We start from the raw sequence: 13,991 nt of genomic DNA on the forward strand, positions 1-13,991 counted from the left end.
AGGGAGGAGACGCCTTTCATACAATTACTGGAATTGAACGATGTCTCAGTGTCCATACGAAGGTAATAATTGTTGTGTGAGAGATTTCAGAGTCTTTTTTATTCATATTTATTAATAAATATATGTACCACATTTGCAATATTTTTTCTCTCCTGTGTGTTCTTATTTATTATCCCCTCCAGGATATATTGTATCCACCACTGCTGGAATTTTTGGGGTCAAACCTTCTGTATTACTACACATGAAAAAAAAAGATTAAAGAAAGGAGAAAAACTAATTTGTTTCCATTTCCAACAAAAAGAATGAAAAACTGAATATTTGAGGATGTTAGCTTGTTCAACTTACTTTCTCAACATTCATTTGTTGTATGAGAGAGAAGGCATTGAATCGACTAACATTTTCTCTTTGCAAAAATTGTAAAACAGAACTGTAACGTTCATCAGTTTTTATCTGGACTGTTGTGTTGAAGGAAACAACAAATAATTTCCTCATGCCAAAACAGCACATCCCTGTGACCTGCCAAAAAGACTGGGTTATCCAAGCTCTCTTATGTATTTGAGTTTGATTTTTTTGTTGTTATATTATTATTGTTGTTTGGCTGTTCATCAGAAAGTGACTTCAGTTAAGGGATGGAACAAGTCTTCCTTATTTTAACTTTCAAGAAAAGCTTGAGCCCAGGTCACCAGAGAAGGTAAGGTTCGCCAATGCAAATGTATCAATAGTAACTAACAGGCAAAAGCAATCCATATTGCTCCTTTTTTTGAGGCTGGCTGCCATATTGAACTCATGTGGTTTTTTCAGTAACCAGGGAGGAGTAGGGGTTGGTTCGGGCTACCGTATGTCTGGATTTTCCTGGACATTACAGGGATTTCAAAGGCAGAACTGACGTCTGGGGGAAATTCTGAAAGGCGGCACTTAGTCCTGGATCTTAGCCAAGTCAATCACATTTTTTGGTGTGTGTCTAAAAAATGCTCAAAAACTTTTGGATTCCCAAAAACAACCCCCTCCCCCAAACTGAACAACTTTCAGGGTGTCCTGGATTTTACGTTTTGAAGTATGGCAACCCTAGGGGTTGTAGAAGCTTGTTTTATTGTGGCAGCTTTAGCAGCTGGGGGAGGGGGAAAAAAACTCATGAGAAGCAGATTTTTTTGGCTTTATATCCTCAGAGCCTGTTAACTTTCACATCTGGGAGTGATGTTATTTTGGAACGGACACTGCCTGTTCTTGTAGGACGCAACCCCATAAATCTCTTATCTGGAGCATCTGTAAATAAACCAGGCTTTTATGAAGACACAACAAAGCATTTTAAATTTCTCTGCATTGCAGGCTTTGCTTATTTTCTATTTTCTGCTTCTTAAGGGCTAAAATTTGAACAACCACACCTACATTTATTAGAACACCCCAAAGTAATTTGCAGACAATTAATTAATGAACGCAGGTGGCGCTGTGGGTTAAACCACAGAGCCTAGGACTTGCCGATCAGAAGGTTGGCGGTGCGAATCCCCGCGGCGGGGTCCCTGCTCCTGCCAACCTAGCAGTTCGAAAGCATGCCAGTGCAAGTAGATAAATAGGTACCGCTCCGGTGGGAAGGTAAACGGTGTTTCCGTGTGCTGCTCTGGTTCGCCAGAGCATGCTGGCCACATGTACATCGACTCCCTCGGCCACTAAAGCAAGATGAGCAACGCAACCCCAGAGTCAGTCACAACCCCAGAGTCGGCCCCACAACTGTGGGTGCCCAGGGTTGTGGGTGCCATGCGGCGTGCCTGGCCCTGGCACCAAAATTTGTGGGTGCCCTGTCCCTTCATGGGGAATTTTGTGGGTGCTCGGGCACCCAGGGCCCCAGGGAGTTGGCACCTATGAGTGGTTCCATCCTGTGATGTTCTTCGATGAGTTATTGTATTCCCGGATAACGTTGGTGCACTTTGCCAAAGGAGGAGAAGTCAGGAGGACTCTTCAGGATGGGCCGTGAAGTATCCAAGATATGGAACGATGAAGCAGCGCTGTTTAATTTCTCAAATAAATGGCCGGGCAGAAATTATCCCGGCGTCTAGATGAATGAGCGCAAGGGTATAAATCTGGGGACTTTTTGCAGCCTTTGGGCTCCATGCTCATTTCATGACACAGAGATGGGATGCCATGGAGGGAGGGATGAGGCGGCAGAGGGAATTGGAGGATAGGGTGGAACAGCGCAAAAAAATGGGTTGTTGGTGCTGACCTTTAAAGCCCTAAACAGCCTCGGTCCAGTATATCTGAAGGAGCATCTCCACCCCCATCATTCTACCTGGACACTGAAGTCCAGCACCGAGGGCCTTCTGGCAGTTCCCTCACTGCGAGAAGCCAAGGAACCAGGCAGAGGGCCTTCTCAGTAGTGGCACCTGCCCTGTGGAACACCCTCCCACCAGATGTCAAAGAGAACAACAACTAGCAGACTTTTAGAAGGCATCTGAAGGCAGCCCTGTTTAGGGAAGCTTTTAACGTTTGATGTATTACGGTATTTTAATATTTTGTTGGAAGCCGCCCAGAGTGGCTAGGGAAGCCCAGCCAGATGGGCAGGGTATAAATAAATTATTATTATTATTATTATTATTATTATTACTGGGTGAGGCACGCAGGCTTTTCTGGGCATCTCGATGGAGGCAGTGGTGGAGATAGCCTCTCCGGCACGCGGGGCGAACCGCCCATAGGGACAGAATGGGGCACTTGGAGCCCATAGGGATGGGACGGGATGGGCGCAGTGCCCTTAGAGAGGGAAGGGATGGGGCGCACGGTGCCTCAGCTGTCCTACAGCTGGGGGGAGGCAGCAGGCGGACAGTGTGGAGCCTGCGGGTGCTAAAAGGCATGACTTGGGCATGCTGCAGGCCCCGCAGTGAGTGCCGCCCGCCATTTTGTCACCCCCTGTCAGGGTGATACCCAGGGTGAACCGCTCCTCCCGCACTGCACTTCCTACCCCCCTGGGTGGAGGAATCTGGTCCCTGGTGTGGGCCGTTGCAGTAACCCTCCCGACTCCCATCCCTAGTTGGCCGTCAGCACTATTAGAAGTGTGAGCGAAGCACCCAGTGGGTCTTAGAGAGCCAGTGTGGTGTAGTGGTTAAGAGCAGTGGACTCGTAATCTGGTGAACCGGGTTCGCTTCCCCGCTCCTCCACATGCAGCTGCTGGGTGACCTTGGGCCTGTCACACTTCTCTGAAGTCTCTCAGCCTCACTCACCTCATAGAGTGTTTGTTGTGGGGGAGGAAGGGAAAAGGAGAATGTTAGCCGCTTTGAGACTCCTTCGGGGTAGTGATAAAGCGGGATATCAAATCCAAACTCTTCTTCTTAGAGGGAAGGAAGGTGGAGATATTGGGCAAGAGTTGCAGAAGGAGGAAAAAGGAAGGGAGGGAGAAAGGAGTCAGAAGGGAAAGCCGCGAGTGGAGGGAGGAAGGCAGGCAGGCAAGCAAGCAGGCAGATGGACCGACAGAGGAGGGAACAGAGCAACCCAACCCCAGTGGTCACGGAGGAAGTCACTGGCAGAGTGCGAAAGGTGACAAAAAGCAACCTTTTTGAGTTTCTGGTCCATGGTTTCTCCCTGCTGCAGAGGCACCGATGCAGGTGCTCCATCCTAAATCTGGGGCTAACCCTGCCCTTGTAAATTATCTATTAACATGACTCAGTCTTGGATGTTGCTGATTGACCATGCATTGGAAAAAATGTGCAAACTCCAAGAGACCAGAAATGCAATGAAAGTCCCTGAAGGGCAGGGAGAGATTGAAGTGTGTGTTCACCTTGGTGTTGAAGGAGAGCAACTAAGAATCTTTTAAGGATCACACGCAAATAGTAGTTTCTGACATTTTATTAACTGAACGCGTCAGCAGCAGAAGGAAAAAATAAAACGGATATTCATTCATTTGAAGAAATATCTAGTAACACTAAAATTTAGACATCCGTTGTTATTAGATACCAGATGTAAGGCGAAATACTTTTTTTAAAATTTCCTTTCTTGACTTCTTAGTTACTAAAATGATGACTGTCAAAGAATGTTGAACCACCTTCAAAAAGTGCCATTATTCCAAGATGCTAGTTTACTAACCACATTTATAAGAGGATACACCATCCATGCAAGAACGCCCTGCAGGTGAGGAATAACCCTGGGTTCAAGCCACTAAGGGCTGGCTCCTACAGGCATGGTTGTCCCATGGCTGGAACATCAAACAACAATCTGCATGTCTCAATGAACTATCACCGATTAATCGCCACAGAGAGAACTTTCTTATCACCCAATATCTACTCAGTTGCAATATATTTCCAAACAGAGAGCTCATATACAGTCGTACCTTGGATCCCGAACATCCTGGAACTCGGACATTTTGGCTCCCGAACGCCGAAGAACCCAGAAGTGATTGTTCCGGTTTGCAAATGTTCTTATGGAACCTGAACGTCCGACGGGGCTTCCGTGGCTTCTGATTGGCTGCAGGAGCTTCCTTCAGCCAACCAGAAGCCATGCTTTGGTTTCTGAATGTTTTGGAAGTCGAACGGACTTCCGGAACAGATTCCATTCGACTTCCAAGGTACGACTGTAGTCACCTGAGAATCCACAAGTGATGGCTGGATCACGTAATGTCCACGCAGGTTTGATAAAGGCCTCAGCTGATAGCGTCGTAGCACTCAAGTTACAATGACCTAACATCCAGGCCAGTGTACGGAAATGATATGTGGGTCTCAAAGAAATTTAGAATTCTTTCTTAGGGGGGAGGGGAGCAGAGGTGGAGTTACTTATAAATAAAGAAAGGAATGGCTGTTATTGAGGTACATCATGGCAAGTATGGCCACAATCCAAAGTTCTGTGTTTCCGGGGCTTTCCATTGTCTTCTTTGGAAGAATTCCCGATTCCACACTGCATATACAGAGCCTTCTTGCCCTGCTTACAAAAGAAAATCACAGCATGTCCCCAGACCCTCAGCTTGGCCTTGGATGCAATGAAACGATTCTGGCTTTTCCTCAGATTTGGGCCAATGCAGCAGCCTGCTAGATTAAAATCTACAGACAAAATGACATTTCAAAGCTCTCCTTGCATGGCTTTTGAAAAGGAAGGGTTGGACCCTGAGGTACCACACCCATGAACAAGCTCCACAGAAAAGAAAATTGTAAAATAAACATGTGTCCTTCAGTGACACCGTGGGTAGGGCAAATCTGTGTGTCATCTCTCCAAGAAAGATGCGTCTAATAGAATTAAAACATGTTTATTGTGCAACTTTAGGCCCAGATGTGTTTCCAGATGACACACTGTAAGTACAGCACTGTCAGCTAATTAGATTTAAAAACTCCTTGACACCCAAAATCTGAATGCTGTGACCTATATAAAACAGAATATATTTGCATAATTTAGTCACGGAGAGGAGGAGGTACCCAAAGGGACCGGAAGGATCTTTCTGTGGAAGATTTCCCTCCGACCTCTGGATTCTGAGACCGGAACACACATTTTTAACCATTTTTTTATAACTCTAAAAAGAAGATATTCTTAGGAACATGAATCCTGTAGACCAGCGCTCACAACCTGTGGGTCCCCAGACGTTGTTGGACTACAACTCCCATCATCCCTGAGCTCTGGCCTTGCTAGCTAGGGGTGATGGGAGTTGTAGTCCAACAACATCTGGGGACCCACAGGTTGAGAAAGGCTGCTGTAGACTTTACTGCCATGGAATCACAGGCAACACACAATCCTGAATAAATCCATGTTTTTTCAAATGACAGGAATGGCTCCAAGAACCCAACGACTTTAATTTTGTAACACCACACAGCCGCTTCAATACATTTCATCACTCCGTCAAATGCCATCCTAAATAACAAAATAACAAGAATTCGCCGAGCTTTCCCTAAAGCATCTGAATATGATTATGCGACTGTGACGACAACCATTCAAAGCTTTTTCAAGCCTCAAAAGCATAGTAACGTCTCACAAAATTAGCTGCCTACTGAAGCCGGTTAAATGACAATTAATGTGCAGCCTTGAAAAAAAAATGAGGAAATTGAACACTTCACATTGCACCGTGGCATTTATAGGCAGATGTTGTTCTGAGAAAGACAAAGGGGCTTCATTTCCCTCCTTGCCAGTCCTTTCATAAGAAGTCAGAACCACATTGGTATGAGACTGTTCCATCACCAGTAGCAGTGACTAGACAGTTATCATTTTTTCCCCACATTAAATAAGCCATATATTATTTATTTATTTTAAAGAAACTGTTGTGTCCCCCCCCCCCGCATGCCCATTTTCTTTGTTCCTAAGTCTTTTGGGGAATTTATTTCACCTGCGTCCATGTGCTCTCGTAGCTTTTTCCGGCTAGTCAATATACACGATTTAAAATAAAAATAAAAATACCTCATCATTTTAAAATGCACCAGTGGTATTATCCACAGAGTAAAGCCCTTCTCAGTGTAAGTGGAGACAGCAGAATAAAGTTTGGGAAAGGCGTGAGAAACAAGAATATCGCACTTACTTGCAGACCTCAAGAGGCTAAGTCTCCCAGAAGGTTTTCCTGCATGCAGTTAAGCTACATTGCACCCCACTGACTTCTGCTGGATTTAAGTACTTTAGGGGGTATACATGGAATGAGAGGAGTTGCAGTCCAGCAACGTCTGAGGGGCCGCAGGTTCCTCATCCCCAGGGCTTTTTTTCCAGCCGGAACTCACCGGAACTCGATTCCGACACCTCTCAGGTGGGTGCCATTGCCATTATAAGAGAACAAGGGAGGCTTTCCAGCACCTCTTGTTCTAGAAAACTATCCCTGCTCATCCCCATTAGGGCTGGGCAATATAGCAATTTGAAGTCCAGTTCAAAGTCCATATCACGAGATCGTCTTCATAGTTTTTGACCTGGCAATACATTGCAAATCATGATGTGTACACGCTACGCAAAAGATCACAATGTAGGGAGAACCGTGAGGCCGGTCAACACCTCTGCATACCTAGACATCGTGATATATCAGTACATCGCGATGTTTCGCTGGTGATACATCACCACGTTTAAAAAACAGCTCCATCTTCATTTCAGACATTGCGATAGATCAGTTTATCACAATGTTTAGGGGGTGATGTATCACGAAGCTGAAAACCAAATACTGCCCAGCTCTATGGTTCACCTCTATACACCGTATTTTTCGCTCTATAGGACACACCTGACCATAGGACACACCTTGTTTTAGAGGGGGAGAACAAGGGAAAAAAATTCTCCCCCTCTCTGCTCAGCGGTCCTTCAGTGAAGCGGCAGGCGAAACGGAGCCCCTTCCATTTCTCCTCCCGCTTGGCTGAAGGGGCGCTGCGCAGCTCTCCCTCTCTGCTGAAGCCGGGAGAGTCTTGCTCTCCCGGCTTCAGCAAAAGGAACCTGAAGCCTGCGGAGCGCAGTGGGAACTTGCGCTGCGCTCCGAAGGCTTCAGGCGGCTATTCCTGAAGCCTGGAGAGCGAGAGGGGTCGGTGCGCGCCGATCCCTCTCACTCTCCAGGCTTCAGCGAAAGCAACGCGAAGTCCCCAGAATGCTTTGGAGGCTTCATGTTGCTATCGCTGAAGCCAAGGAGCCTGCATTCGCTCCATAGGACACGCACACATTTCCCCTTCATTTTTGGAGGGAAAAAAGTGCGTCCTATAGAGCGAAAAATACGGGTGGTTCCATCCTTATTTCAAACATTGTGATAGCTTGGTCTATCGCAACGTTTGACTGGCAATATACCATGATGCTGAAAAACAGATATTGCCCAGCTCTAATCCCTGTCCTATGCCTTCTATATCAAATTGCTGTCAGCGCTACTGCCAGTGCAGATTCATGGGTCCATAAGCTTAGCAAAGATGATACCTGAGTCAACTCATGAATGGGGTCAGGGCTCCTGTACCCATCTCCACTATTGCATTCTGAAGAGCCAACTTAGCTATGGCCAACTCATTCTCTGATCATTGCCTTTCCCATCAGTATATAGTCAGCCGGGTTTCTGTACCACAAGAAGAGTGAGCAGCTGCAGTACATACAAATCTGCTTTGGCTGAAACATCTAGGACCCAGGAGACAAACCAGCTGGAAACGATTCGTTGTATTGCGTTGCATTGCATTGCATTGCATTGTGCATCACAGGATGTGAGTTTAAGTGCCTGATATTCTTCTTCTTACGAAATACAAACCTGCTACTGTCTCTAGTGCAAACTTCAGGTATGCCATTTGACAATGTGCACCAAGGAGCACACGGAACTACGGTCCAAGCATTCATTTCACTTTGTGCACATTCAAAAACAGATCCTTCTGCAAAAAGGAAAGGGAAGCTCCATGGAGAAATTCCTCAGAAGAGCTGAATGAAAAGATAAAGAAGCATAGCATAGCATTCAGGCTCAAAGATTCCTCATGCCTTTGCGACTCCCTCCATTTAAAATAGTGATCAATACAAGATAAATCATTGGGTCAGAGAAAGCAAGTTGTGACTAATGGCCCAATCCTGTTCATATATACCCAGGAGCTGTGCACATCTCATTCCATGGGCCTCAATCTCAAGTAAGGGTAGCATGTCCCATTGAAGCCAATGGAGCAGATTAGTCACTGATTAACGCCAATCAAATCAGAGCCATTGTCTATACTGCAGATTTATACCTATCTTTGTCAGAGTTAAATGTTGCACAGACAACACGTAGAATACTTTACAATCATCGCATCCTTTCCAATACTTAATTAGGTTGCTCTGTTGGCTGCACTTAAGACGAAACGACATGATAAATACAGCATTTACAAGTTCTTCTGAGCATACAAAACGACCTCTCTTGGACAACCCCCAGTCATGATACAAAACCGCTGAAAATAAACCGAAACTTCCCTTGATTCCCGTCATACAAAAGAATTGCCCACTTTGTCTACACGGTAGAAGCTGAAGAGGCAACACATATCTATCCCGACACATATCTATATGTACAAAACACATATGTCGATCTAGAGCTTGATTGATCCCCATGAAAACTTCAGCCAGTATTTCTCCGAAGGTTGGGCATCCAGAGGTCAGAGCATGAAACTTCAGTTGGTGGGCAAGACCAGCTCCAGTGTACAAACAAAGAGCAAGCACTCACATGCTGAGATATGCCAAGGCATGAGCACATGTGAGAAAGAAATTAAAATCCGTCACATCCTTCAAGAGTAACCGAGTTCAAAGACTGACCAAAAAAGTGTGGGTGGGTGGGTGGGTGGGACTGTCTTGTTGGCTCCTGGAGTCATCCACTCAAAATATCGTGAGGGTGGGAATAAAGAGTCCTTGCTAATCAGCCGTACAGCTTTTCGGCTTTAAAAACAACGTTTTCCGTGTCGTAAATGCTTTTCCCGTTCGTATGTTCCCAGTTGCACTCGCTATTGTAGCTTTGACTATCGACCATCGTGGAGGCTGTGTAGGAAGGTGGGTTGTGTAGGAAGCACTCACGATTGTAGCTGAAGCTTTGACCATCGACGATGGAGGAGGCTGTGTAGGAAGCCGAGCGAAGGGCATCTGAGTGAGAAAAGCTGTGCCCAAGCTGGATCCTGTGTTGCTTCCAGTGTCTCCTCAGAACAGACTGGACCTATTTCAGGGAAGAAGGGGGCAGAGAACAGGTTGACAAAGATGGCTGCCTCAGGTGCCATATCAGAAATACGATACGATAATCTTTATTGTCATTGTCCCATACGGAACAACGAAATTGAAAATCTACATCAGACATTCAGAAACCAACAAGCCTGCTATCCCAGCCTAGTTAGCCCCCTAAAAACTCTGATACCCCATAATTAAATACAATATACTCCCATAGAGACACTGCATTTAAAACCAAAATCGCATTTGAATAGAAACTGTTTCTCAGGCGGCTAGTCCTAGTCTTTATAACCCTGCACCTTCTTCCAGAAGGCAGAAGCTGAAAGAGATCATTTCCGGGGTGTGCACTAACCTGTGCTATCTCTGCAGCTTTCTTATGGCACCTGGCAGCATAGATTTGATCCAAGGTGGGAAGAGAGCACCCACTTATTCTCTCTGCAGTCTTGACAACCCTGGACAGCATTGTTTTTCCCCTGACCGTTCAGCTCCCAAACCACACATAAGTTAATACACTCTCAACAGTACAATGGTAAAATGCCATTAACAGTCCTTTGAGACCATTGTACTCTCAACAGTACAATGGTAAAATGCCATTAACAGTCCTTTGAGTCCTTTATTTTTCTGGAGGATTCTCAGAAAATATAACCTCTGCTGTGCTCTCTTCATCAGGTCTTTGCTGTTTTCTCCCCAGGTTAGGTCATCTCTCAACTCCATTCCCAGAAATCGAAACATAGAAAATGGCACACATTTGCTTTCCTCGCCCCATGGAGCCCCCTCCCCCAGCAAATAATCTGGCACTGTCTTCACCTTATGCTCCTAATTTTGAATAGGTTATATATTCGAATTACACAGGGGCTCAAGGACTGGAGGCACTGATTCCATGGACTGGCTCTCCCACCTCCTCAATTCAGGTAGGTAACCGTGTTGGTCTGACACAGTCAAAATAAATAAAAATTTGTCCAGTAGGACCTTAAATTGGTCTCTAAGGTGCTACTGGACAATTTTTTATTTATTCCTCCACCTCAGTGTGAACAGCAACAGACACAATGGTGGAATCCTTCCTCATGAACTGATTCAAGGGGAGCCACACGAAGAATGCTGTTGGTCAAGGGAGCCGTGGACTCGAAAAGTTTGAAACCCTCTGGTTTAGTTTCTGAAATTAAGTAGGCATGGACCTGGTGACCCCTGGGTGGGAGATTGCCTGGTGGCCTCTGTACAATTGGAAACAATAAATATCCCCCAAACACGTTGACCAACGTGAGATGTTCAGCATGGTTTAAAGCACTGTAGCATCCTAAACGTTATGCATCTGCATAATCTGGCAAGAGTTTTCAATCAGCAAACGTGATTCACATTTTTGTGGCGTTGATGGAAACGCCGCTTCCTGAATAGAGCTCTGTCTGCTTTCCTACCTTGTTTAAAAATACATGGGATAAAACAGATGAAGGCACACGAGGCTTGCGTTTGTTTGTAGAAGGACTATGGAAGGATGTTCTGTTTTACAATAGTTTCCGTTTATACAATATGGGAGGCCACCTGTGCAACAGGAAGCGGAGTTTACCAGCAGCCTTGGCAAAAGGTATGCAGAACCCATCCCCTCAAAGAACCATTGACATCGGGAGTGGAAGGTTACTGAATCTGCTTTGTCAAATATTGGACGCGATAGCAGCTAGGATACCTTATGCTCAGAAATGGAAAGATGAAGAAGTTCCCACTAAATAAGAACGGATAAGGAAAGTAAAGGGCTATGTTGAATCAGCAAAGCTAAAATAAAATACAGTGGTGCCCCGCAAGACGAATGCCTCGCAAGACGGAAAACTCGCTAGACGAAAGAGTTTTCCGTTTTGGAGGTGCTTCGCAAAACGAATCTCCTATGGGCTTGCTTCGCAAGATGACAATGTCTTGCGAGTTCCTGCGGGTTTTTTCCCCTTCCCCCCTTTTTCTAAGCCGCTAAGCCGCTTATCAGCTGATCCGATAGGCCGATAAGCCACTAAAAGCCGCTAAAAGCCGCTAATAGCGCTAATCCGCTAATCCGTCAATGGGCTTGCTTCGCAAGACGAAAAAACCGCTAGACGAAGAGAATCACAGAACGGATTCTTTTCGTCTTGCGAGGCACCACTGTAATTTAATGATGGCTGGGTTTTTTGGGAGGTGTTTGTGTGTGGGGAGAATGGAATCCCTTTTCGGATTATTTGAAGAAATATTACAATATGAAGAACCCGCGACCAGGCTTCGAGCTACGAGCAACAGAAAGAATGTGAGATTATTGTGTCATGATAATGATGAAAAAAAAGGGAAGATGAGGTGCAGCAAAGAGGGGATAAGAATAACATCACAGAAAATGGGTTGGGAAGTTAAAAAGAAAAAATAAATTTTATTATAATGTGTATTGGAATTTTATGTGCAATTTTTGGAAAACTCATTAACCATAAATAAATACCCACTAAAAAAAGAGAAAGATTGAATGTCATCATGTTGTGCTATGTGTGCAGAATGATGCTAAAAAGTAATCAGCTTCCGAACAATGCCATAAGTCTGGATTTCCCCAGACATTACTGGGATTTCAAAGGTGGCGCTTCGTCCTGTATTTAGGCAAGTTGATCGAAAAATTGTGGGTTTTTTTGGCATTTTTATTAAAAAAAGGAAAAAACCCAACAGCTTTCGGGGTGCCCTGGTTTTTACTTTTTGAAATATGGCAACCCTACCCTAGTATTATAATACCATCCCCATTTAGAGTGGCCTTGTACCCCACTTCATAGAGGGCCACCATCTATTTGAAAGGCTGTCAGTCTTCTGTTTAGAGTTGCCCTCTGTTTGAAGGGTTTTGCTGTCTGAGTTGGGTTTAAAGATAAACAACCATAGTAAGGAGGAGCAGGAAGAAGAAGAAGAAGAGTTTGGATTTGATATCCCACTTTATCACTACCCGAAGGAGTCTCAAAGCGGCTAACATTCTCCTTTCCCTTCCTCCCCCACAACAAACACTCTGTGAAGTGAGTGGGGCTGAGAGACTTCAAAGAAGTGTGACTGGCCCAAGGTCACCCAGCAGCTGCATGTGGAGGAGCAGAGACGCGAACCCGGTTCACCAGATTACGAGACTGCCGCTCTTAGCCACTACACCACACAGGAGGGAGCTTGAAGCTGTTGTGAGAAGCAGATTCACTTGTCACACCAGTCAGCTTGCTCATGGTCTTCCCTACTATGGTGGGATGTACTGGAATTCTGTTTAAAAGATCGTTGTGATGTCTAAATTTGCACATCATGCAAATTGCACGTGCAAATTGTACGCACAACCGTGTCCTCTTTTGGCTTCTCTTTTTTATGGGGAGATGCTTCAGTTGCTATCCTCCCCCCCCCCCCGTTCTCGGTGAGGCAGAAGCGGTGCATTGCTGCACATTCATCATACGGGAGGAAACAGAAATATCCGTGTGTTTCCACAGCCGCTTATATAAACTGGGGTTTCAATATAATTTAAGGAAGTCCATGGGAGGAAAGTTTCCCATCACTTTCCCACCCCTTCCGTTCCCTGCATCCCATCCCAAATGGGCCCCTGACACTCCCCCCCACTAGAAAGGGTTTTTTTGGGGGTGTGGGTAAGTAGCTGCTGGTCTCAGAGGAAGGGAAACTTTCCTTCCACAAACGTCCTTAAATTAACTTAGAATTTGAGCCACATAATTCCAGGAATCCATTTATTGGTAACAGATTCTCAGTGGTATTACCACTCCTCTGTCAATCCAGTACTGAATGGTACGGAAGTGTATTTCCTTCTTCAAGAGGGATTTTCCATCTCATCCCAACATCCGTTTTCTGTAGCAAATGACTAAAGGAGACCGATAACCCTAGCTTGCACAGGAGGACAAAGTACCGTATTTTTTGCTCTATAAGACGCACCAGACCACAAGACACACCTAGTTTTTGGAGGAGGAAAACAAGAAAAAAAATATTCTGAATCTCAGAAGCCAGAACAGCAAGAGGGATCACTGCGGAGTGAAAGCAGCACTCCCTCTTGCTGTCCTAGCTTCTGTGATAGCTGTGCAGCCTACATTCGCTCCATAAGACGCACACACATTTCCCTTTACTTTTTAGGAGGGAAAAAGTGAGTCTTATAGAGCAAAAAATACGGTAGTTTGTGAGTTACATGAAGAAATGGCCACTGTGGGAGCTGATCAAAACCCAGCTATGTGGAAGCTGTCCCACATTTTGAGTCTTTTGTGCATAGCAGCTCACCATGTACACAGAGTGTTTTTTTAAAAAATGTATTTTTATTAAAGATTTTCTTAGTTTACAAAAGGTACGGTATGTGAAATGTCTCTATCTCTCTTTTTTCCTCCATTTTTTACAGATCCATTTCATTTGTTGAGACATTAGGAAGAAGAAGGGGGAAGGGGGGAGATGGGTGGGGTTGGGTGGCGGTGTTTCTATTACAGTGGTACCTCAGGTTA

General features: G+C 45.2%; 1 protein-coding gene across 2 annotated transcripts in view; it reads right to left on the bottom strand.

The window, feature by feature from the left end:
* Positions 1 to 3,813: 3,813 nt before the first annotated feature.
* The window catches only part of CALCRL (calcitonin receptor like receptor), a 96,177-nt gene continuing 85,999 nt past the window's right edge, over positions 3,814 to 13,991 (bottom strand). For both annotated transcript variants that reach the window (XM_082196763.1, XM_082196764.1), the window contains exon 13: positions 3,814 to 9,544. In XM_082196763.1, the coding sequence (XP_082052889.1) occupies positions 9,254 to 9,544 (291 nt within the window). In that variant the 3' untranslated portion in view covers positions 3,814 to 9,253. The remainder of the gene's footprint in view (positions 9,545 to 13,991) is intronic.

Source organism: Podarcis vaucheri (genome assembly GCF_965113315.1).
Source record: "Podarcis vaucheri genome assembly, chromosome: 1".
Lineage (NCBI taxonomy): Eukaryota > Metazoa > Chordata > Lepidosauria > Squamata > Lacertidae > Podarcis > Podarcis vaucheri.